Genomic DNA, 22,986 nt, shown 5'->3' with positions numbered 1-22,986 from the left:
CACACACACACACACGAACACATACACACAAACACGTGTGTGTGCATGCTCATGTGTTTGTGTGTGTGTGTGTGTGTGTGCGTGTGTGTTTGTGGATGCATGTGTGTGTGCGTGTGTGTATGTGTGTGCGTGTGTGTGTGTGCGTGTGTGTGTATGTGTGTGTGTGTGTGTGCGTGTGTGTGTGTGTGTGCGTGTGTGTGGGAGGGTGGGGTGGGGAAATTGCTTACCTGTCCTCCCATTCCTGGCTGTATAGCAGGTCGTATTCCAGGGTTTCCTGCTCCAGGGTTTCCTGCTCCAGGGTTGTCCATCTTCATGGCCATGCCCTGCCGAGACTGGCTCAAAAACTGGGCAAGACACAACAGTGGCACTGTGATCAGGCAAGGCTGCACCTCCTCCAACAGGCACCTGCCCTGGATGCTCCATGTGCTGCTGCTGAAAGTCCTTATTCATAATCACCGCTTCCTGGTGAGGCTGTCAAATGTTACTACTGCCTGTTATAACATTTACCATGTAGTCTAACAGATAGCAGGTAGTCTAACTTTACCATGTAGTCTAACAGATAGCAGGTAGTCTAACTTTACCATGTAGTCTAACAGATAGCAGGTAGTCTAACTTTACCATGTAGTCTAACAGATAGCAGGTAGTCTAACTTTACCATGTAGTCTAACAGATAGCAGGTAGTCTAACTTTACCATGTAGTCTAACAGATAGCAGGTAGTCTAACTTTACCATGTAGTCTAACAGATAGCAGGTAGTCTAACTTTACCATGTAGTCTAACTATTTAACTAAATTGATAAAACTGGTTTTTTGTTTGTTTGTTTAAGATTTTCAGAAATACTGTCAGAAATGTCAGTTCGTATTTTCCATAACCTGTGAACATCCCTTATGGTGCATGTACAGCAAGAACAAAATACTGTGTATGTTTCTGTGCTTCACCTGTTGACCCTGGAGCCTCTGTTGCAGCTGCAGTCTGGTGGGCTTTGTTGCGCCCATCATCCTGGGTCTCATCATTCCAGCACGGGGCTGTCCAACACCCCCCACTGGACCCATGGCCCCCATCCCGGGAAAACTGCCCTGCTGGGTGAGCATTGGGTTGTAGCCTCCAGGCGGGGGTTGACCCTGCATGGGGTTGCCCCCATAGCCGGAGGGGAAGGACATGGATGGTGGAGGGGCATGGTAACCCTGTGGATACATGGGCTTCTGCTCCATCACCATGGAGACATCCTGCCCTGGGAAAGGCTCTGGTGGAAGCTCTCCACCCTGGCCCTGATTAGAGGGGGAAAACGAGACAGGGAGAAAAACAGAGTGAAGAATAAAATGAGAGAAAGATAAGGTAGGGGCGAGAGAGAACGCGAGAGAGAGAGGAGAAGAAGGGAGGAGGAATGAATAGAGGTGCACATAGAGAGAATCTGCCATATTGTGATTCTTTAATGGTTCATCGAGTAGCATCTGAAAGACACTTGACTATAACTATAATAACTAGTTCCACGTTACGTATAGTCCACAGGTGCCGTGTGTCTATAGGCTGACCTGGTTGATGAGCTCGGGGATGCCAAGGGCGCGGTCTATCTCCTCTAGAGCCATGACATCTGTATTGTTGAGCAGTGAGTCCAGCTGGTCTAACAAAGCACGCTCATCACTCTGTCCCTCGGACGTGGAGGGCGGTAGTAGCAGCTCATCCAGTGCACTGCCAAATTGACGCCTAGAGAGCACACACACACACACACACACACACACACGCATATATACGCACATGCACCCCATCATTTTCTCACACTTATCAGTATTTTTGGAAGTTGTGTTTCTGCAAAGCACTTTACAAAAACCTTAGTTTTAAAGCAGCACTATATAAATAAATTGTATTATTATTTTCAATATTATTACATCCTTAACATACATATATCCAATTAGAGGAAACCTAGCAGTGTCAGTTGGTATCATCAGTGGACGCATACTGTAATGTCAGGCAGGAAGGTAAATGACCTGTTGTTGTCTATTCCCACAACATTGTCTGGCCAAGAGGGAGATTGACTGTCTGGACACTGCTGTTGGACAAATGGACCCATGACCATACTCATATCAGTGGAACCTGAAGGGATTTAAATACATATATAGTTAAGACTTGGTGGTCTTTTTAAAATCTTTATACACATAGGTGTCCCTTTACACCGAGAGGTCAGCGGCAATGATAAAGTTTCCCATCATATAAATGAACTGTTTTGTTAACTACAGGACATTTAAGTATTTTGAGGTTGGGAGTTGGGTGACTACAGGACATTTATTTTAAAGTTGGGAACTAAAAGCCTCTGGTTTAACACTTTGCTGTGTCCCATCTAACCCTGATATCATCAAAACTTTGTTTCCTGTCTGAGCACACATACCCATGTCCATTAGTTGCTGCTGCAACATGGACCTGGTCGCAGGACCAGCGTTAGACCTGTTGACCATCACGCCTTTAGAGCTGTAGGCGTCCATGCCAGGGCGGATCGTGGAGGTGTGTGTGGCAGCACCCACGGGGCTGGCACTGGAACAAGACATGCCCCATTCCCCCGGCCCACCCATGGGAGATCGCTCTGGAACCCCCATTCCTCTGCTCATAATTCCTGAGGAGGACAAATAAAACCAGTATGTTGATTGGTTTTCTAATGTTTTAATGTATTAGACTTTAAATCTCTCCAGGTACGTCTCACAAAGCACAGCTTTCGATGACAATCCAAGATTTTCTAAGCACCACGTACGTCCTTACTCCTGATCAGCCAAAAGGACCAAACTGACCCCAAAATCTATCCACCATCCGACAGGCAAAGAGGAGCAGAAACAGACAAGCTTGATTTGTTGCTGCAGTACTCTGCATCCACATACCCATGTTCCCATGGTAACTGTCAGGACCTGCCATCGTGCGCTGGCCATCCAGGCTCTCCTGTTTTATGGGTATAGGACAGGGGGCACTGCGCCGGGTGGAGAGCCCCACGCCACCAGACGGCTTGGCATCCACTGGCATAGCCCTGTGGAAGGATGCCCGTGGCCCCGGCCCCATTCCAGGGCTGCTCGTTCCTGGGAGATAAGGAAGAGGACTGGTTCATCAGCCATTTCATTTATCTCATAGGAGCCTAGGGTTAGGGTTAGGGTTAGGGTTAATTATCTCATAGCAGCCTAGGGTTAGGGTTAGGATTAATTATCTCATAGCAGCCTAGGGTTAGGGTTAGGGTTAATTATCTCATAGCAGCCTAGGGTTAGGGTTAGGGTTAGGGTTAATTATCTCATAGCAGCCTAGGGTTAGGGTTAGGGTTAATTATCTCATAGCAGCCTAGGGTTAGGGTTAGGATTAATTATCTCATAGCAGCCTAGGGTTAGGGTTAGGGTTAATTATCTCATAGCAGCCTAGGGTTAGGGTTAGGGTAAATTATCTCATAGCAGCCTAGGGTTAGGGTTAGGGTTAATTATCTCATAGCAGCCTAGGGTTAGGGTTAGGATTAATTATCTCATAGCAGCCTAGGGTTAGGGTTAATTATCTCATAGCAGCCTAGGGTTAGGGTTAGGGTTAATTATCTCATAGCAGCCTAGGGTTAGGGTTAGGGTTAATTATCTCATAGCAGCCTAGGGTTAGGGTTAGGATTAATTATCTCATAGCCACCTATAAGAATCAAATGCAGTGTGCAAATTCGATCATGGTGTTGGATGTGATGTCAGGCGTGATGTCAGACATAATGTCGGGCACTGTGGCAGCCTCTAAAATCTAAAAACTGTAGACTTGATTAAAATAATCGCAGGGTAACTACTTAGCAAATTCCATTCCACTCTATTTAGCAGTAGAATTGTTTTACCATCGTCATCGAAGGAGTGCGCCTTACTCTCTACGTCAGACACACCCCCTACATCTCCCTGCTCTGGGATGTCTGCGCCAGAGCTTCTCAGGCCTCCCAGGATGGTGTCCAGCTGCAGTAAAAACACAAACCCTGCTCCCATACCATAATACACTTAACAGTTATGTGAACATATGAAAAACTACTATATGAAAAATATTGGCAGATATACAAGATGAATGCAAAATTAAGGGCTTTACTTTAGGTTATACCATCTGGTGTAGTCTAGGAGCTTTTCATCAGAGGTTTTGAAATATATTAAAAAATATTATTCAACTTTGTTATCAATGATCAAGAATATTATATAGATGAAACTGTACTATGTTCATTGGTTTCCAACTCCAGCATTCTTTCAAACAGTGTGTAAAGTTCTCACCTCATCAGGAGGCTCAGCCTTGATCTTGTTCTCCATGTTGTCGTGGGCTACTCTGTTGAGGGGGGTGCCAATGTTTCCTCCAGCTACCCTTTTACTCTCCACATCTTCAGGTTTTGGCTTGCCATCGGCAGGCTCTTTAGAGTCATCCTTGTTGAGGAGGTAGTGGAGCAGAGCGTGGGTTTTCTTCTCCTTGGGGCTATGCTGCTCCTGCTTGGCCTCAGGTGGAGCTCCTGCTGTGGCACCTCCCACACCCGCACTGGCTGGACCTACCTCTCCTACCCCAGTACCTGTCTCCTGGCCCAGGGTCACCTTGCCAGTTGCCTCTGCAGTGATTTTTGCCACTTCATCAGGTGTGTTCCCATTCTGGAGCAGCTTGTGAAGGATCTTGTGCTTCTCTTGCAGGGATGCTGTGTAGTGGGAGGAGCCTAGAGCTCCAGACACGCCCGCTGTTCCATGAACTTGGTTCTGATTGGTGGAAGAGGACACACTATTCGAGGACGGACTCGTGACACAGGCAGATTCTTTGCCTTCAGAGGCCATTGACACACTGGTGGCTGTGGGAGGTCCAGGGGGTGCGCTTCCCACTCCTAGCCCCAGTTCCTCAGTAGGTGAGGTGAGAAGCTGCAGAAGCTTTTTGTGGCCCTTGCCATCTGGAACCCTCCTGGAAGGCTCAGAGGGCGCCGCTCCTGCCTCGCTGCTTCCCTCCCCGTGATGTTTTCCAGCTCCAGCAGCCTGACTGTCGGGACGGTCCATGCCACTGCCCTCGGCCTGATGGGTGTGACCATGGTGCTGCTGGAGATGCAGGGGGTGATGGTCTCCACTTCCAATACCGAAGACTCCTGCTGGGCTCTTGGAGTCAGCATGTCCAGGTTTGGGCTGGTTGGGCTGTGAGGAGGAGTGCATGCTGGGGGAGCTGTCGGGTTTGTGGGCTGGGGGTGGGGAGGTCAGGCTAGAGGGGAGCGGTGTGCCCACACCTTCACTAATGGCCTGGAGAGCATTGAGAGAGCTGCTAGAAAAGGAGCCGTTACCTCCTCCACCAGCTCCTCCACCCACACTGCCTGGACCCATAGGGGAGTGCATGCCTGATATACACACACACAGACACACACAATATTACGTTACAGAGAAACCTCCATCACGGAGAGCAGACGTGAACAAAATACTGATATACAATCCTAAGCCAACGAAATCATACCAGCAAGGCTCTCATTTACAAGTGAATGCCTCTGTTCCTCACTCACCTGGAGAGAACTGGCTGGAGGACATTTTGGGACTCCCTCTGTTGCGGGGAGACATGAGGAGGCCCTGCTGGGGTCCATTAATGCCAGGACTTCCCTGGGAAGGGCTGTTCATACCGCCAAGTCCGTAGCTACCGCTGGCCTGAAACGGCGGCTGCTGGTGGTGGTGTGGATGCTGCATCCCAGGACTGGAATGATGCATTGGATTTATTTGATTCATGTGGTTTATTTGATTCATTTGGTTCATTTGACTCATTTGATTCATTGTATTCATCTGGTTCATTTGGTTTATCTGATTTATCTGATTCATCTGACTCATCTGGTTCATTGGATTCATCTGATTCATCTGGTTCATCTGCATCATTCGGTTGCCCATGTTGGCTCCACTGCCCCCATACATTGATCCACCACCCATGTGACCCATGGGACCCATGTCATAACCCCGGTTCATGCCCATTCCTCCCATGTTAGCCATGCCCATGCCTCCACTCGGACCCATGTTCATTTGGGCATTGGGGTTGACACCACTCATAGCCTGCTGTCTCATGCCAGCTTGCATCATGCCTCCACTTTGGTTAGCACGACAACCATTGGGCTCTCTGTAAATATGCAAGAAGAACTCTTATTATTGTTCTTTTGTGATGGATCAATATGTTCAAATGTAGCAAACATTTATACCTTGTTACATACATAGACATGTACACATACATATATATAACTACATATAAATAACATACATATATAGATTTCCGACAATGCATTATGCAATGCAATTATTAGTGTAAAGGTAATAAGTAAAAATATCAAAAATTAAAAATATGAACAAAATGCTGTTTTTTTTTACAGGATCTGGGAGTGTTTGAGTGAGTCTACACCTCTGTAGTGTATGTCTGCTATTTTTACAGGGTTTGGGAGTGTATGAGTGAGTCTTCACCTCTGCAGCAGGTGGGTTGATACAAATCCTTGTGGTTCATTGGTCAGTGGGTTGCGGTAAAGTTTGCTTTTGGTTTGTGCTGTGACCGGGGTGCCATCAGACAATGAAAATCTGTACACGGGTGTCTCCGCATGACCCTGGAGGAAGGCTAGTGAGGCATAGAGCAGGAGAGATCAGATTCAGGACTGATATGACTCTGGGGGAGGAATACTGGCTGCATTGCACGTACCCTCATGGTAGTGGCGTTTATGGGACCAGGGTTGCCCATCGCTGTGCTGCAGAAACATCTGAATACAACGTCTCAGGAGGTCCTCCCAGCCAGGACGCATGGAAGCGCGCAGGGAATTCTGGTCTATCTGAATCAACTTACCTATTTGAACAACAACAAAAAGTTTCAATGAATGTACAGGCTGAATGAGGGCTTAGGCAGATCCAATGTAAAAGCAGGTGGAAGGAGTTTATGTTCAATTACTAGGCTGATTATGAAATTGTAATATATAATGCAATGATAACAATGATATATAATGATATATAAATTTCAATGATTGTATTGAAATTTACATCATAATATAATGCAACATATGAAGAATAAGCCTTTCTTTCATTGTTTCCATTGTTATTGTTGCTATTACTATTATGGGGAAGAATGCTATTCAAATTGTTTTCATTAGAGATTATTAAGTATAACAAATGCTGGCTTAATCTGATCCCAGCCTGATCAAACAGACTAAAGTCTAAATTAAATGTAGTTCTAAACTTGGTTCACTGCAATGTGCTATAGTGAAACCTTGGTGTGAGTCTGTGATCTACAGCTTCTATACAGCATTAATAAATATGTAAAGAAGAACCACAGATGGGATTTAATTACACAAACAATGGGACATTTTCAGTTGGAAAACCTCTTCAGTGACCTAATCAGAAAATCACAGATCATATTGTCATTTCACAGTAAAACTATTTGCTTTCATAACCTGCTGAAGAGATCAGAGGAAAAAGGCCAAAACCGACTGGAAAAGTCACTGCTATTCAATTATACCAGCAACGGGAAATTGTACAGATTTACTTAATAAAATTGTCATTTAAAATGTTATAGCTAAATTGAGGATATGTAGTAAATTATTATTGTCTTTGGGAGAAATATTGTGGCTACCTGATTAAGGGTGCACTATGTACTTTAATTGAAGAGTACAAGCATAATAACAGTGGAAACCCTAACCGTAACCATAACCCCAACTAACCCAAACTCTAACCCTAACGTGGGATCGCATGTTTTGATATGTTGCACTGTGTGTGTGGTTAACCTGAGAGCTCATGTCTGGTGTTGAAGCTCTCTGTCCTCTCCACAGCAGTCACACGTCGTGCAACGCAGATCATACACGACTGCAGGTCTTAGAACACACACACACACACACACACACACACACACACACACACACACACACACACACACACACACACACATCACATAACCCCTTTATAACCAAAGACATACACACAAACCACATAACCCTATTATAACCAGACACTCTTCAAATACCCAAGATAGATCCTGGGCTCATTTGGGGTTAGGGGCTCACTATCGCTGGATGCTTTCAAACAGAAGAACTCCACAACATAAATCAGTTGCACACTTCCATATGTTACTTTTCTGTGTGCAGGTTTGCAAAATATTCGGTACTACCTTTGTCTGTTTAACTTCATTATTTTTAGAGTTGGAATGATACTGACACCTTGCATTTGAATGTCTCCCGATATCAGTAACAATCCAAAGTTATTTAAACAAAGACCACTGTAGAGCTGTGGTTCAGTAGTTTGGGTGATGTATATATGCTATACAGCATGTCTCTTAATGAGATGACATACTCACTATATCTATATAATATACTAATATACGTATATAATGATAATATATTTATATAATGTGTTTTATACACACACACACCAGGCAGTAAGTGAGCCGAGTGACTACCTATACCATGAGTCTCTCTTCCGGTGACCTCTGCTTAAAACCAATGCAGTCTGATGATAATTACAACATGGTTCTTCTGTCTAGCCAAAAATATATATATATATGACAGTCAAGTTAGCTTATTCTCTTCTTATTCAAATTTTCCAATCCACCTTATAAAAGGCTATCTACAAACAATCATTTTTTGTTTTTCATGTAGTTAGTTTCATTATGTTAAAGCCACAGAGTGGTTAACTTCATGGATGTAGAGAAGGCGAGTGCGTTATTGTTTAGTCACTCTTTCTCCTCTCTGGCTCTGTTTCTGTCAGGTTTCTCTGCTCTTTCTCCTTAACTGAACCCTGAACCTCTTTTACTTCATGGCCAAACAGGAAGCAATATACTTTTTTAAAGAATGGATTAATATATCACTGGTCGCGAGTCAATGCCAGTGAACAGTGCTAAGAAGTGATTATGTTTCCTTTAATTCTCTCACTAGAAGGCAAATAACCTGTTCCCCACATTGTGTTAACTGGGTCATCATGTGTGTGAGTGAATGGATATGTACATTTGAACATATTACTTTTAATCATTAATGTTCAGAAAACACTACAGTTAAAACCATTTATATCAAATACTCTGCAGTCCTTTCACAAAATTCGAAAAGGGAAGTGTTACATGCCAGGTGTGCACGTTGGTGTGCTTTATATTGGTTGCTTTTCCCTGTTACAGGTAAACCAATAAGACGCCTTGTGGGCCGAGATGGACGCAGGACTACTGCTTTAAAGGCGGATCTCCTGCAAAAGTATGCGGGGCGGAGCTGATTCGGGGCATGCTTTGAGTTATTACTAAAGTCTTGTGACAGTGTACGAACAATACTGTTTAGTTTACTTACGAGATTGCTTTTATGTTTCCCCTATCTGTTGGTGTGGAAAAGTCAGGTAACATGGTTACAGGTGATTTCAATGTATAGATGTGGTAGACTAGGGGCGGGTGCCACTTCATTGCAGTGTTGACCAGGAAAGGCATGCAGGTGGCAGGGAAGCTGTTTTATTATTTTTGTCTCTTTGTCATCGTCCACAGCGTCCACCCGTACTTTATGGTCAACTCACTAGAATTGTTCTTATGCTTTGAACTATATGCTCTCACCACTGATTTTATTGGTGCAAGTAAATTGATAAACGCAGAGGTTACTGGTGTTGGTCTCAGCCTTGGCTATTTTACACATGCCTCATACACACACATATTTCCTCTTAGGACTGTTACAGCCCTGTCTGTTTTGCCACCAATCGGGGCCATGTAACAGAAGTGACGTTGATTTAGTCACACAATAAAAGGATGCAACGTGCCAACCCACACACTGCACTGAGGGCAGGGTACGTACAGCATACGTATAGCAGACTGCACCAGAGTTCATTTGAAGTGAACTCCAGTCCAACGATTTCAGGTGGAGCAGAGATCAGACCATTTGAAACCAACTTTCACACTTGACTAAACATATTGAACTCTTACAGTAAGTAGTCTTGGGTCAAAAAAAAAGCTCTAGGGTGAAAACACCCTGTGCTCAACATAAGACTTATTACTACAGAAATGGTACCCAAAGAAATGCCCCCTTGTGGCTGTCTGGAAATGATGCCCAAGGAAATCATAGTGTGGCCATACCGTCTCCCTCTTCTATCATGGCCTTGGGCTGCGTGAGGGCAAAACACTGCATGGTCTCATAGCGCGGGCTCCCACCGGCCTCTTCAGCAACAAACTTCACCAGCATACGGCAGTTGAAGGTGTGACTCTTCTGGCGAGGGACCTCAGCTGCCCATGAAACGCCATTTACTGGGGGGTTGAGGAGAAGCTTGGGGTTAAGACAGTAGGGGTGGAGGACAAGCATGGTGAAATGGGGTTATATAAATGGGGTTATATAAATGGGGTTTCATATATACATTTGTATGAATTGAGTTTCATATATACATGCAAGCAGTATGTGTATAAGTGCATATGCTTTAAATGTTTAAGCGATGTTTATTAAGGATTACAGAACTAGATTTACACACATCACTGCTGCACTAGGGTTAGACACACAAGGGTTAGACACTCTAGGGTTAGGCTCACCAGGGTTAGACCCACCAGAGTTAGACCCACCATGGTTAGTCACTCTAGGGTTAGACCCACCAGGGTAAGACCCACCAGGGTTAGACACACTGTTGCAGCAGCTATCCAGTGGTGAGGTGCATATCAGGATTGCGAATGTGAAATGGGACAGGTAGAAGTCCTGATTAAATCTGGAATTTCTCTCTATTTTTTTTTTTTTACAACTAGCACACACAGAGACAGTAAGACAGACTGAGAGAGGCAGATGCATGTATAGATCCATGAGTGTGGCATTTCCTTACCATGCTAACCAATCCTGCTCCGCCTTCTTTCCTAACCTTAATAATGTACATATAAAAAACTGTGCCTACTTTTTCCTGCTTGTTATTCAGGCTGGCTAATAGAGCACCAAATGCAACAAAGACTGACAATTTCCAAAAGGGTTTGGATTAGCAAGAAGGAGGGGCCAGTATGCAGTTTCAGTAAGACTCAAACCTGAGTCACGTTCAGCTGTGCACTGTGCCATCTCGATATCTCAATACACACGCATATGCAGGCATGTGCAAACACTCCAGAAGAGTCCACATTATTTAGTGGTGCTAGACTTCCTGATAACTACAGTGGGATCTGAATGAAACACAGGCCTGTTGAAGATGTGTGGAGCAATCACCATCCCCCCCGCCCACCCCAGGCATACAGCTCTGCTCCACCTAATGAGGTTGGATCAGTGAGTATGTGTGTGTGTGGGTGGGAGCATACAGAGTGCATGTTTTCTATGTATACACACAAGGCCATGTGTTCCTGGAGGAGTGTTGAAAATTTCCGTGAGTGTTTATCAAATCAAAACCAATTCTCTGTGATGGCTAAAGGCACAGATGCAATATATAGCTACTCGTCAACAAAATGGTGACCTGTGTGGCATAGCTTTCACGGTGGGTGGGTGTGTCAAGTGTGTGTATGTGTGTTACATGTGCTTGTGTGTTACAAGTATGCGTGTGTGTGTGAGACTAACCATTGTTCCTTGGTAGGTTCTTGTGAAACTCCTCCCTGTCCTCTGCATGGAGAATGTTGTACACACTCGTGTTAATCAGTTCCTCCTGCTTGTACTGCAGATACTGTGTGACGTTGTCTGACACAAAAACAACACTGCCCTCTCGGTTCACCACAAACAGGAAGCCATCCAGGGCCTACAGAACCGTGAGACATGGAGTCAGGAATACATTCCTCCAATATTTCTGCAATATTCTTCTAATATTCCTCTAATATTCCTCTTAGACAGCATTTACTGTTATCTTACTGCAGCTTCCCCAAAGACCTGGACTTCTATCAATCCCCAAAAAATAAATGATTAAAAAATAAACAACTTAAACGATCTAACAAACAGAACACTGAATACATTCTGCTATTTAAACATGTGCACTTTGCTGGTCACATTCCTGGACAAAATCCATATGTGGGAGTTAAGCAAGAAACGCACTACTAAGTCTCTTTTTGAGTTTTAATGCAACTTTGATGTCTCTCCTTTATCAAAACTCTTAATGCACTTTGACCTCTTGCTCACCTGGAGTAACAGTGGCCCCAGATGGTCTTTGTCGATGACCCCCTGACCTGTCGAGGACACGTCCGCCTTCTGAACATCGTCATCACTGGACGTGGCCTTTCCTGCGCATTTACACAAAGGTAACGGAGCCAATCAAGCAATACATACAAGCCACATACATACGCACATATACACACACTTAGTCCTTCTCCCACAAACCACATACATACACACATAAGCACATTCTCTCTCATGGACAGAAATTTCCCCATGATAGAAACACAGGCAACAGGTTATTTAAAGTCCAGATTTGTGTGTTATCTTTTTTTTACTCTATTACAGCTAATTTGTGAGCTTATTATAAAGGCCATCATGTATGTGGGTTAGGGGTAGTCATAAGCTGTATCTGGACTGTTAGAGAAATTGACATATAGGCCACTGCATAGCACATTGATTTACTGGTTTGGTGGAATTGTGAATGTTTACAGATATGACGCATGACTATCCTATTCAGTAAACATACGATCAAACTAAATATCTACTTGCAAACATAACCCTTTAATTAACTGGATCGTTTGGAAAAATATATAACAACACAAAAACAGGATGTTGGGTGACCTGATAATATTCCACACACACAGAAACCAAATCTTTAACATAAACGATTATGACCACTAGGGGGACGCAAGATCCAGTTGCACTCTACACACAACGCACATTACTATGCCAAATCTTAGTGCCTCTTATTGGGCAGCAGGTAGAAGAGGTGGGCTGGCGTTGCAGGTAACTGCCTAATCTGCTGCTTTTGTATTCAGGGGGAGAAGCAGAGAGGAGACGGCGTTAAAGCAGAACCGAGCCAATCAGAGTTAGAGGAACGATTCCATTTGATGAGCTCCCTGGAGGTGGGTCTACAAAACTAGTAGTTTGACTATCACTGGCAGGCAGGAGGGAGAGGGAGAGACAGACAGACAGACAGACAGACAGACAAAGAGAGAGCGAACAAAATGGAAAAAATGCAGAAAGAGAGATAAAGGGAGAGAGGGAAATGGGGAAAGGAGTGAGAGAGACCTTCTGGTTTAGCAAGGTCTGGATATCATAAGCTGCATTTATTTACTGGAGGTAAAACACGGAGACTGACAGAATGAGAAATGAACAAAAATGAAAGCAGGATGTTAAGACTGGAACAGTAACGTTGCAAGAGAGAGAGTGAAGGACAGAGAGAGAAAGAGAGAATTAAAGAGATACGGAGAGTGTGAGAGTGAGAGACAAATACAGTGAGCGTGTGAGAGAAAGTGAGGGAGTGAGAGATTAAGAAACAAGGACAGAGAAAGAGTGCCACTTCATTATTCACTTCCTGTAACTATGGCAACCTGTCCCCACAAAGTCAGAGACAGCTGTGCCGCTTGAGAAGGTTTAGCTTCTTCCTCTCCCGCTTTCTCTCCGCCTCCTTCTTTCCCTCGCTCCCTCCTTCCCTTACCCCACTCCCGCTTCACCTACTTAGTACTCTCTCCCTCTTTTTCTGCCCAGCTGTCTCTCTTGTCTTCTTTTTTCCATTTCTCTCTCTCCGCTTCTCTCCATTTTTTTCTCATTTCTCTCCTCTCGTTCACCTTTTTTTTTGCCCTCACTATGAACCTCTAGGTCTCACTCTCCCTTGTCTCATTTCTTAAAGCTCTGGCTTGTCGTCGTGCCAGACTCAGAACATAAAAGTCAGATAATAAAACTGTAAGACAATGAGGAAAGTGGAAACAAAATAAATACTTATATTTTACATCCACTACTGAGCAAGGGAGAAGTCTGCCTTACTTTAGACATGTTCCAGGAAGAATTTCTATTATATTAACGAAATCATAAAACTGCACCAGCTGCATGTGAGAAGAATTGATACCTATAGTGAGATGAAATGGAGGCTTATGGTGGTCTGCGGGCTGGGAAATGACTTTCACCCTCTTGTTTCAGGGTTATAGTAGAGGAACGTGATGTGATTCTAGTGTTAAGGTGAAGGAACGTGAGATATTTCCTATTCTAGTGTTAGGGTGGAAGAACGTGAGATATTTCCTATTCTAGTGTTAGGGTGGAGGAACGTGATATCTTTCCTATCCTAGGGTTAAGGTGGAGGAATGTGAGATGTTTCCCATTCTAGGGTTAGGATAGAGGAATGTGATAGGTTTCTTATTCTAGTGTTAGGGTGCAGGAACTTGAGATGTTTCCTATTCTAGTGTTAGGGTGGAGGAACATGAGATGTTTTCTATTTTATGTTTACGGTGGAGGAAAGGGAGATGTTTCCTATTCTAGGGTTAGGATAGAGGATTGTCACATATTTCCTATTCTAGTGTTAGGGTGGAGGAACATAAGATGTTTCCTATTCTAAGGTTAGGGTGGAGGAACGTGAGATGTTTCCTATTCTATGGTTAAGGTGGAGGAATTTGAGATGTTTCCTATTCTAGGGTTAAGGTGAAGGAAAGTGAGATGTTTCCTATTCTAGGGTTAGGATAGAGGATTGTCACATATTTCCTATTCTAGGGTTAGGGTGGAAGAACGTGAGCTGTATCCTATTCTATGGGTAAGGTGGAGGAATTTGAGATGTTTCCTATTCTAGGGTTAGGCTGGAGGAATGTGACATGTTTCCTATTCTAGCGTTAGGGTGGAGGAATGTGAGGAGTTTCTTTTTCTAGTGTTAGGGTGGAGGAATGTGAGGAGTTTTCTATTCTAAGGTTAGGGTGGAGGAATGTGAGATGTTTCCTATACTAGGGTTAGGGTGGAGGAACGTCAGATGTTTCCTATTCTAGGGTTAAGGTGGAGGAATGTGAGAGGTTTCCTATTCTAGGGTTAGGGTGGAGGAATGTGAGATGTTTTCTATTCTAAGGTTAGGGTGGAGGAATGTGAGATGTTTCCCATTCTAGGGTTTGGATAGAGGAATGTGAGAGGTTTACTATTCTAGGGTTAGGGTGGAGGAATGTGAGATGTTTCATATTCTAGGGTTAGGATAGAGGAATGTGGAAGACTGTGAGCGGTTTCTTATTCTAGTGTTAGGGTGGAGGAACATGAGATGTTTTCTATTCCAAGGTTAAGGTGAAAGAAAGTGAGATGTTTCCTAGTCTAGGGTTAGGGAGAAGGAACATGAGATGTATCCTATTCTATGGTTAAGGTGGAGGAATGTGAGATATTTCCTATTCTAGGGTTAGGGTGGAGGAATGTGAGATGTTTCCTATTCTAGCGTTAGGGTGGAGGAATATGAGGAGTTTTCTATTCTAAGGTTAGGGTGGAGGAATGTGAGATGTTTCCTATACTAGGGTTAGTGTGGAGGAACGTGAGATGTTTCCTATTCTAGGGTTAAGGTGGAGGAATGTGAGATGTTTTCCATTCTAGGGTTAGGATAGAGGAATGTGAGAGGTTTACTATTCTAGGGTTAGGGTGGAGGAATGTGAGAGGTTTCCTATTCTAAGGTTAGGGTGGAGGAATGTGAGATGTTTTCTATTCTAAGGTTAGGGTGGAGGAACGTGAGATGTGTCCTATTCTAGGGTTAGGGTAGAGGAATGTGAGATGCTTTCTATTCTAAGTTTAGGGTGGAGGAATGTGAGATGTTTCCTATTCTAGGGTCAGGGTGGAGGAATGTGAAATGTTTCCTATTCTAGTGTTAGGATAGAGGAATGTGAGATATTTCATATTCTAGGGTTAGGATAGAGGAATGTGGAAGACTGAGCGGTTTCTTATTCTAGTGTTAGGGCGGAGGAACGTGAGATGTTTTCTATTCCAAGGTTAAGGTGAAAGAAAGTGAGATGTTTCCTATTCTAGGGTTAGGGAGAAGGAACATGAGATGTATCCTATTCTATGGTTAAGGTGAAGGAATGTGAGATATTTCCTATTCTAGGGTTAGGGTGGAGGAATGTGAGAGCTTTCCTATTCTAGCGTTAGGGTGGAGGAATGTGAGAGGTTTCCTATTCTAGGGTTAGGGTGGAGGAATGCAAAAGGTTTCCTATTCTAGGGTTAGGGTGGAGGAATGTGAGATGTTTCCTATTCTATGGTTATGGTGGAGGAATGTGAGATGTTTCCTATTCTAGGGTTAGGATAGAGGAATGTGAGATGTTTCCTATTCTAGGGTTAGGGTGGAGGAATGCAAAAGGTTTCCTATTCTAGGGTTAGGGTGGAGGAATGTGAGAGGTTTCTTATTCTAGTATTAGGGTGGAGGAACTTGAGATGTTTCCTATTGTAGTGTTAGGATGGAGGAACGTGAGATGTTTTCTATTCTAGGGTTACAGTGGAGGAAAGTGAGATGTTTCCTATTCTAGGGTTAGGATAGAGGATTGTGACATATTTCCTATTCTAGGGTTAGGGTGGGGGAACGTGAGATGTTTCCTATTCTAGGGTTAGGGTGGAGGAATGTGAGATGTTTCCTATTCTAGGGTTAGGGTGGAGGAATGTGAGATGTTTCCTATTCTAGCATCACACAGCCATGTGGACAATCGTGTGACCAGCAGCGAACAAGTAAACCGATAACGGAAGACATTAATAGTGCCCATAGGCGACATGCCACAAATTTTGCATTAGTTTTAAAGTAATTAATTTAATGTTTTCACTCTATATACTATAATGTTTCAGTTCAGTGTCTGGTTCCATCCAGAGGGGTGTGGCTCTTCACTGGTGACTATGACAATGTCAGCCTTGGCTATATTTACTATATAAATAAAATATAACTTGTATACACTGTAGAAATATGTGTTTATACAAGTGTACATCACCTTCACCTACTATCTAGTGCCATCTGTATGATACATGTGTATCTCACTTTCAGCTATTATCTAGCTCAGTCTGCAGGATACATGTGTTCTCTGCACAATTTTGGCATATTTTCAGGGTCCTCTTTCCTAAATGACCTGATAAAGAAAAAAGGAGTCTGGATGTCTGGATATTTATTCCTAAAAGAGGAATTTGTCCTAAATATAAATTTATGCATAAACAGTATCTGCAAGGTCAATTACAGTATAAATGTATATGAAAAGCATCCAGGACAACATACACAGAGTACAGGACTCAAGTTGAAAGTCAGTTCACTTAAGAGTACAATAGTGGCATCAGTAGTAGTGGATGGCAACTAATTATTGACTGTGAAATGTGTGGCAACCTATTAGGTACAACTGTGAAGTAGCTGAACATAATACAATGATCACTAAGTGTACATACACTTAGATGTCTCCAGATGTCTGCATAGATCTTTGGTATTTGTATTTGGATAGTTTTAACTTCCTTACTCAGAATAAATGAAGGATAAATGAAATTCCATCATCAGTTCATTAGCTCTCAGTTTATCATGTTCAAATGCTATGAAACTGTCATGCTAAATTGCATGAGATGATGTCTACCATCTCACCAAACCAACTCAATGCTTTTCCTTGCAAACAACAGACGATCTGCACTGTCAAACACAAGACATGCAGAGATGCACTTCTCTAGAACTGTTTCCAATTATTTTAAATATAATTACCATACTATAAACTTAAAAATGTATTATTATCCATTCATTTTTATTTTCAGAGCCAAAAAATAACAATAAACCTTGATATTTAGACATGAATTTTTATTGGCAAAACCTATAGTAGTAAAGCAACACCTATAGTGTTTGCACTGTTGTGTCTACCTGAACACAAATGAATTAACTAAGAGATAGCTGAACATTATTGGTGTTAATTCAATACTTAGGTTTTTGCTGTGTAAAGATGAATGTTAAGAACCATAATGTACCATAAACTGCAAAGAGGCATAAATGATATTAAAGTTGTTAATGTGATACATGATCAACACCACATGCATGGACATGGGCTTTGGCTAATCATCTGCTCTGAGAAATGTGAATCATTACATCTACAGCAACAACCAAAACAGAACTGATTCACACGCATCCTAAAAGGCAATGGCTAGCCTTGTCTGATTAAGGTGGAAGGTGGCAAAGTGCACGGAAGATTCAATGGCAAAGGGAATCACTGCAACTGTAATTTATTTTAAGAATACTGTAGCTAAACAGTCACTGCATCCTAACAGCCATCACTAAATACAGGCTCTGCAAAAAAGACAGACATATCTCTACAGCCAAAAATGTCAACATGGTCTGGCAGTATTAAACAATAAGGAATCTTCACTACATGGGGGTCATCCCAGCTGGTCAGTTATTCTGCATGTACATGCAGCACATGTACATGCAGATGCTGTATGTCCTGTAATTTGCAAGATGGGGCCTTCAATTATCAGACTTGTTGTTCCAACACATGCCCCAGATGTAGATCTTAGACTGGACTAAGATCTGGGGAATTTGGAGGCCAAATAAAAACTTTGAACTCTTCATCATGTTCCTCAAACCATTCCTGAACAATTTTTGCAGTGTGCATAAATTTTGCATCATTATCCTGATGTAAGAAGCCACTACTGTTAGGGAATACCATTCACAAAGAACGGGTGTACTTGCTCTGCAACAATGTTCACAGTAGCCCTTGTTGCTCAGATCCTTATGCTGGCCAATATTTCCTGCTTTCAACACATCAATTCCAAGAACTAACTGTTCACTTACAGCCTAACCTATCACACCTGTTGACAAGGAACCAATGTAATGAGATAATCAATATCACCTGACAGTGGAATTAATGTTATGGCTGTGCATATATATTTCCCAACCGCCCTCCCCTGGACAGTCTTTGTCATTCAAGCTCAGGTCTTTTACCATCCTGTGTAGTACCTTAGCTGTTCCCAGGACTGCACACTTCTGGATGGAGATCTTGGATGTCGTTCCTGGGATCTGCTGGAGCCATTCTCCCATTTTGTGAGTCACAGCCCCTAGTGCTCTGATTACCATGAGAACTACAGTTGTCTTCACCCTCCGCTCTTCTTTCAGCCCTTGGTATTTTGTGAGCTTTTTGTGCTCCTTGTTCCTGATGTTGCGATCACTTGGGATTGCTGAACCCTATCATTAAGATCCTCTTCTGCTGTTTGTCCAACACTACTGTCCTGCTGGTTAGCCATTACCATTTTGTCAGTCTGTATCTGGAAGTCCCATGGGATCTTAGCACAGTCTTTCTCCTCCACCCTTGGGGGTGTATCCCACTTTGACCATGACACTTCCAGCCTGTACTCAGTACAGATGTTTCTGTAGCATATACCAGCCACTTGGTTATGCTGTTTCAGGTACGCGCTGCCTGCTAAGATCTTGCATCCTGCTGTTATGTGCTGGATTGTCTCAGGGGCATCTTTGCACAGCCTGCATTTGAGGTTCTGCCTGGTGTGGTAGACCAGCCAGTACTGATCTTGTATTCAGAGCTTGTTCCCGTGCTGCCATGTTGTCTTTCAAGCCAGCCTTTTCCAGCCATGTGTAAGACTTTTATCATTTCAGTCACTTCCATGATTTGCCAGTGGTACATAACATGCAGGCGTTTATCCTTACAAGATGGGTCCATCTCCTCCTCATTCCCTTCCTCTTTGGGTTTCTGCTGTCTGAGGTACTCAGTAAGCACTCCTGGATCTTGGTTGTTTCATTCTGGATAGCGGCTCTGATGCTCACTAGTCCTCAGCGCTCCTCCTCCACTTAGTGTACAGTCTCAGTTTCCTTGTCTTGATGTCAGTGGCTTCTATTTCCTCCTGTGACCAGCTTTCTATGCCAGCAGGGTCTCTGACTGGTAGAACATGGGTATTGATAGCCTGGGTCTTGTGCACCAACACACATACTTACTCATCCTTCTACTAGAGGCTTGGAAGGGAACAAATCCCAGGAATAACAAGATCAATCTGCCTCGGAACAACGGTTGGTATAACATAGTGAGTAATACCCCTACCAGTAAGAGTCCTTGGCCAAGGCGTTCCTGGAGTGTAATTGGCTTTATGCCAGGGAGCTGTGTAGACATGGATCAGATTGCTCATATGCTTCATTCACATCTTCAGGTACTTCACTTGGTCTTGGTAGTCTGCTTGGACTGCTGCCCAATCTCAGGACAGTATCTATTCTCCACTCTCACGCATCTGATTGTTGGCCTGGGTAATGTCTGAGCCAGTGTGACTTTGTTCTGAAATCTCATTGATCGTGAGGTAGGTGTGTAGCATTGATTGAGAGATAACACTGGAGACACCTCCTATACCAAAGTTAGTGTGTGTGTGTGTGTGTGTGAGTGATGGTATGGTAAAGGGAACACTAACAGCAATAAAAGCCTACCTTGCTCTTTAATCTGTCGAATCTGGCGCACTGTCTCCTTGAGAATTGCACACTTGTCCGGCTTGACGTTAAAGCTGTCAATGTCACTGAGGTTGGCTGAAATCAGTTCAGCCAGCTCCTCGATATACTTACTCTCCTGCTCTCTTCGCCGTTTGTCACACCTGCAGGAGCACATATGGCTGTTATGCCCCTTGTAAGGAAACAATCTGCTTCCTGTACCTCAACCTCATACTTTGCATACCCAACTTCCAACTTCAAACTTCATATCCACAACTATGAGCAGGGTTGGTTTGGTCCCATCTTACCCCAAACCTGGTGTGTCGCACGTGGACAGCTTGCGTTTGCGGTCGGAGCACAGTGACTCCATGGAGTTGTCCGTCACGCCGCTCATCTTATGTACATATCAGCAGCTGGACAAAAAGACAGACAAAAGAGGTCATAAAGGGTTATACACACCTTTTGTCTCAAACATTATCCACTTGGGTAGAAACACTATTCTTTAGTTGTGAATCCCAGGATCTGGCAGAGAACTCATTCACTCATGTCCAGCAGACTTACGATTGCCCACAAGGGGGTGTTATTAAGTACTCAAATAGCTTTTGTGTGCATCATTGGAAAACAAAATTGGTGGGAATTATTACTGCCTTCTTGGATCTTGTGTCTTTTCCATGTCCACTTCTTTAGGCTTAAATCTCAGACTATACACTTGTATGAACTACATACTCCAGTAAACATATCATAAACCAAACAACAGAAATATATTAGGACATAAAGGGACATCATAAACCTGATGCTGTGAGTTCCAGGTCTTTTAATGTCTCCACAGGACAACAAAACCAGTTATGTGATGATTTCAGCGCTGGTGGCACTTGGCACATGCGCCAACACTGTCATCCATGCTGGCATGCTGAGCCTCCTGAAAATGCCTTGAAAAGGAATTTCCTCCCCATTATTAAGATAAAGGATGTTAATATGTGTGAAACCTGAACAGGTGTGTGCTACTCTTTAATGCTTAATTAATAAATGATTGAAGTTGGATTTATACAGCACCTTTCAAGGAACCCAAGGTCACTTTACAATCAACACATTCAGCTTTTAAATCCAAGAGCAGGTTGGCACTATAAGGGTCGGTGCCAGGCTGAGGCCCCCTCCAGCCACCAGAGAGAGGCCTCGAGTCAGGCACACCACTAATCAGGCTTAACGCCCAACAGCTGGGCTACACCTATATAAGCCCAGTGACCCAGTCACTCAGTGCTGGGACTTTGCCAAAGTTCTGAGCAAAGCTCCTAGCCAGTAACTTTAGGTATTGAGGTCTGTGAGCCCTCTGTGCTGTGAGGGTGTCCCGTGTTTTTACACGTCCCCTCCCCTCTCCAGTTTTCCCCCCTCAAATCTGTCTCTCTCCAAAAGCTCCCCTTAGCCATTACAGTTCCTCCCTGTTTTCTGGTTTTGTTTGGGAAGTTTGTTTGGTTTTCCCCCAGGGCATCTGGGCTGCCATTCTTCCCTAAACACCACGCCACGTCCTTGGTTCTCCCTTTTCCCCACACTTGGCGTGGTGTTTAGTTTTTTCCCCTCTACTTTTGTTGTCCTCCATTCCTTTGAAGGGCGATATGCACGCAGGTAGTTCTACAGCTGCTGCAGTCTAGCGGGTATTTGTGCCCCTTTTTCTTGTTTTACCGGTTCTACGAACTAACTGTTCTGCACACGAGCCCACCATCATTAGAGCATGGTTGCTCACCCAGTAAGCTGTTGGTGCCATCACCCATTTGACCTGGGTTCGAGCCCATGTTACAGGTATCAATTAGCCCAGGCTGAAGCTTGAGTTTGAGGTCAAGCTGGGCTGATAAAAAGATGGAGTGGTGGAAGAAAGTTTCTAAGGAAAGTGGGAAGAAACTGAGAATTAATCTTCTGTGTGAAAATAAGTTAATAGCTTCTCTCTAAGAAGAGTGGAATACACTTTCATTTTATTTTTCTTAGATCCAAGTTTGTTTGTCTTCTCCTTTAGTGTGTGTCACTTATTTCGTCGCACTCTCTGTGACCTACATTTTTGATCAAGCAAACCCATTTTTTTGTTGCTGATAGAGACTAAGTTTTTGTCATGTGGCCAGTGATTAATCGGTTCCAGTATCTTCAGCAAAGACAAGAGTAGAACACAGAACCTAAGACCGCAGTTATGCCATTGCCTGAGGAGAGGGCCTACAATGCCAGTGCACCAGTTCTCTGACTGAGGCAGGTTAGAAAACCAAGTCTAATGAATTGGGAGACATTTTGGTGCTCATCAGCTCCATGATGCGGTACGCAGGCTAGTAGTCCCTACAGTCTAATGGCGCCCTCCCAACCCATGTGCCTGTTCTGACCTGGTCAAACTCATTGAAGTGTAAGGCCACATTTCATATACTCAATAGTTGACACCAGTCAGGTTACTATCATTTTTGTACCTCAGAAATAGATTAGATTGTAATTACATTAGGTAATTCCATTAGGTAACCATAACCAACTTTTTTCTTGTTTGCTAGGTAATCAGTCCTAATCTCCCTTGTCCCTATAGATTGCTTTAATAATATTCTGGTTTATTTGTTTTTGTTGTTTTAATCACATTTGGTTCACCACAAATCTTGTTTGGTTAATTTTGTTTTGTGATAGCACTATGATAATGACCAATACTTCATGGTCATTATTAAACCTCAATTTTTAAACCTCAATTTTTAATTCAGTGCATTACTATAAAACAACAAAAATATTAAACTAGGGTTAGGGTTAGTAACAATAATAAATAAAAAATAAACTTCTAATTGTGGGTTGATGATCAATGACATTGCAGA

General features: G+C 43.3%; 1 protein-coding gene across 8 annotated transcripts in view; it reads right to left on the bottom strand.

The window, feature by feature from the left end:
* LOC145653427 (nuclear receptor coactivator 3-like) overlaps positions 1-22,986 on the bottom strand; it is a 74,198-nt gene that overhangs the window by 5,633 nt on the left and 45,579 nt on the right. For 7 of the 8 annotated variants that reach the window (XM_081706769.1, XM_081706775.1, XM_081706772.1 and 4 more), the window contains 17 exons: positions 20,473-20,577; positions 20,168-20,328; positions 12,004-12,104; positions 11,455-11,629; positions 10,020-10,187; positions 7,714-7,800; positions 6,642-6,782; positions 6,413-6,560; positions 5,482-6,077; positions 4,241-5,322; positions 3,826-3,937; positions 2,864-3,055; positions 2,383-2,604; positions 1,985-2,090; positions 1,532-1,703; positions 938-1,267; positions 228-344 (listed from right to left, as the gene is read on the bottom strand). In XM_081706769.1, the coding sequence (XP_081562895.1) occupies positions 228-344; positions 938-1,267; positions 1,532-1,703; positions 1,985-2,090; positions 2,383-2,604; positions 2,864-3,055; positions 3,826-3,937; positions 4,241-5,322; positions 5,482-6,077; positions 6,413-6,560; positions 6,642-6,782; positions 7,714-7,800; positions 10,020-10,187; positions 11,455-11,629; positions 12,004-12,104; positions 20,168-20,328; positions 20,473-20,558 (3,996 nt within the window). In that variant the 5' untranslated portion in view covers positions 20,559-20,577. Of the gene's footprint in view, positions 1-227; positions 345-937; positions 1,268-1,531; positions 1,704-1,984; positions 2,091-2,382; positions 2,605-2,863; positions 3,056-3,825; positions 3,938-4,240; positions 5,323-5,481; positions 6,078-6,412; positions 6,561-6,641; positions 6,783-7,713; positions 7,801-10,019; positions 10,188-11,454; positions 11,630-12,003; positions 12,105-20,167; positions 20,329-20,472; positions 20,578-20,954; positions 21,094-22,986 lie in introns of all 8 variants that reach the window. The other variant, XM_081706771.1, reaches the window with a different exon arrangement.

This window comes from Electrophorus electricus, chromosome 24 (assembly GCF_041902795.1).
Source record: "Electrophorus electricus isolate QZ-2024a chromosome 24, ASM4190279v1, whole genome shotgun sequence".
Taxonomy (NCBI): domain Eukaryota; kingdom Metazoa; phylum Chordata; class Actinopteri; order Gymnotiformes; family Gymnotidae; genus Electrophorus; species Electrophorus electricus.
This window is presented reverse-complemented; position numbering and strand designations above follow the sequence as displayed.